Source organism: Grampus griseus (genome assembly GCF_964374135.1).
Source record: "Grampus griseus genome assembly, chromosome: 7".
In the NCBI taxonomy this organism is placed as follows: domain Eukaryota; kingdom Metazoa; phylum Chordata; class Mammalia; order Artiodactyla; family Delphinidae; genus Grampus; species Grampus griseus.
This window is the reverse complement of record NC_139001.1, coordinates 43,357,126-43,358,743: the sequence shown is the minus strand read 5'-3', so window position 1 is coordinate 43,358,743 and position 1,618 is coordinate 43,357,126. Positions and strand designations below refer to the sequence as shown.

At 53.5% G+C, this 1,618-nt stretch overlaps 1 protein-coding gene across 1 annotated transcript; it reads left to right on the top strand.

Annotated features, from left to right (window-relative positions):
* Positions 1-462: 462 nt before the first annotated feature.
* LOC309825357 (endonuclease V-like) lies at positions 463-1,328 on the top strand (the record flags this gene model as incomplete). The annotated part of the gene is given in 2 exon segments (XM_082658910.1): positions 463-1,234; positions 1,237-1,328. Coding segments are annotated over 2 exon segments (864 nt in total).
* Positions 1,329-1,618: the final 290 nt, after the last annotated feature.

The following is a 1,618-nucleotide window of genomic DNA, read 5'->3' as shown; positions in this document are numbered from 1 at the left end:
ACCAACAAACATAAAAGAAAAAAACTCTGTTTCTGACCTTTCTATACATGTTCCCTAAACTTAATTCTGCTTTGAAGCAACATTTACCAGCACATGTGGGAACTCCATGTTGGTGTTCCTCTGCATTTTGACTTCTGATAGTTCTATGCTTTAAGTTCTATGAGTTAGGGAAAACCAGGCAGTGGAAGAGCCTCATCACCTTTTGCTGGTATTAAAACTTGATGATGGGGCTTCCCCGGTGGCGCTGTGGTTGAGAGTAAGCCTGCTGATGCAGGGGACACGGGTTCGTGCCCCGGTCCGGGAAGATCCCACATGCCGCGGAGCGGCTGGGCCAGTGAGGCATGGCCGCTGAACCTGCGCGTCTGGAGCCTGTGCTCCGCAACGGGAGAGGCCACAACAGTGAGAGGCCTGCGTACCGCAAAAAAACAAAAAACAAAAAACTTAATGATGGAGGACCGTGCCATGGCCCGAAAGGCGGCTGGGAGGCCGCCAGAGGAAACACTGTCGCTCTGGAAACTGGAGCAAGCCCTGTTAAAGACCCTTGTCGTGGACCGGGACACGGAGGCGTGGCAACGAGACCCCGCCTTTTCAGGCCTGCAGAGGGTCGGGGGCGTGGACGTTTCCTTTGTGAAGGGCGACGGTGTCAGCACCTGTGCCTCCCTGGTGGTGCTCAGCTACCCTGTGCTCGAGGTGATGTATGAGGACTGTCGCATGGTGAGCCTGACAGGCCCCTGTGTGTCAGGCTTCCTGGCCTTCCAAGAGGTGCCCTTCCTGGTGGATGTGGTACAGTGGCTGTGGCAGAAGGAGCCCCGCCTCATGCCCCAGGTCCTTTTTGTGGATGGAAATGGGGTGCTCCACCACCGAGGCTTTGGGGTGGCCTGCCACCTTGGTGTCCTCACATACCTGTCCAGCATCGGGGTGGCTAAGAAACCCCTGCAGGTGGACGGACTGGAGAACAACGCTCTGCACAAGGAGAAGATACGGCTCCTGAAGGCTGGAGGAGACTCATTTCCTCTGATGGGCGGTTCTGGGACCATCCTGGGCATGGCGCTGAAGAGCCATGACCACAGCACCAAGCCCCTCTATGTCTCTGTGGGCCACAAAATGAGCCTGAAGGCAGCCGTGCGCCTGAGCCACGGCTGCTGCAAGTTTCAGATCCTGGAGCCCCTGCACCAGGCTGACATCCGCTCCCCAGACTACATCTGCAGGACCCTGGGAGTCCAAGGGGCCCCTGCCTTGCGGCCGAAAGGAGCAAGAAGGCACAGAGGCCAAAGCCGTGCCCCCAGGGAGTCTCAGAAGAGCCCGCAGATTTAGAAATTATCCATTGACTTTCTGCCATGGGGCTTGAGAGTTCGTCCCCTCTCACATAGCCTCTCATACACTTTCCTTCCACCCATCTTCTCATTTTCATTGAATCAGAATTCAATGTCTGCGTTATTCTTTCTTTGCACATACTACTCAAAGCTGAGTAATGTAATGTGATTACATCTCCTTTTTGTACAACCTCTTATTTTTCCTGCACTTGATAACTGCCTCATGTTTTGGGTTTGGTTTATTTTCTCTGTATCCATTCCTTATTCCAAAACCCTGCAATGGAAATATAAATTGGTACATTAAA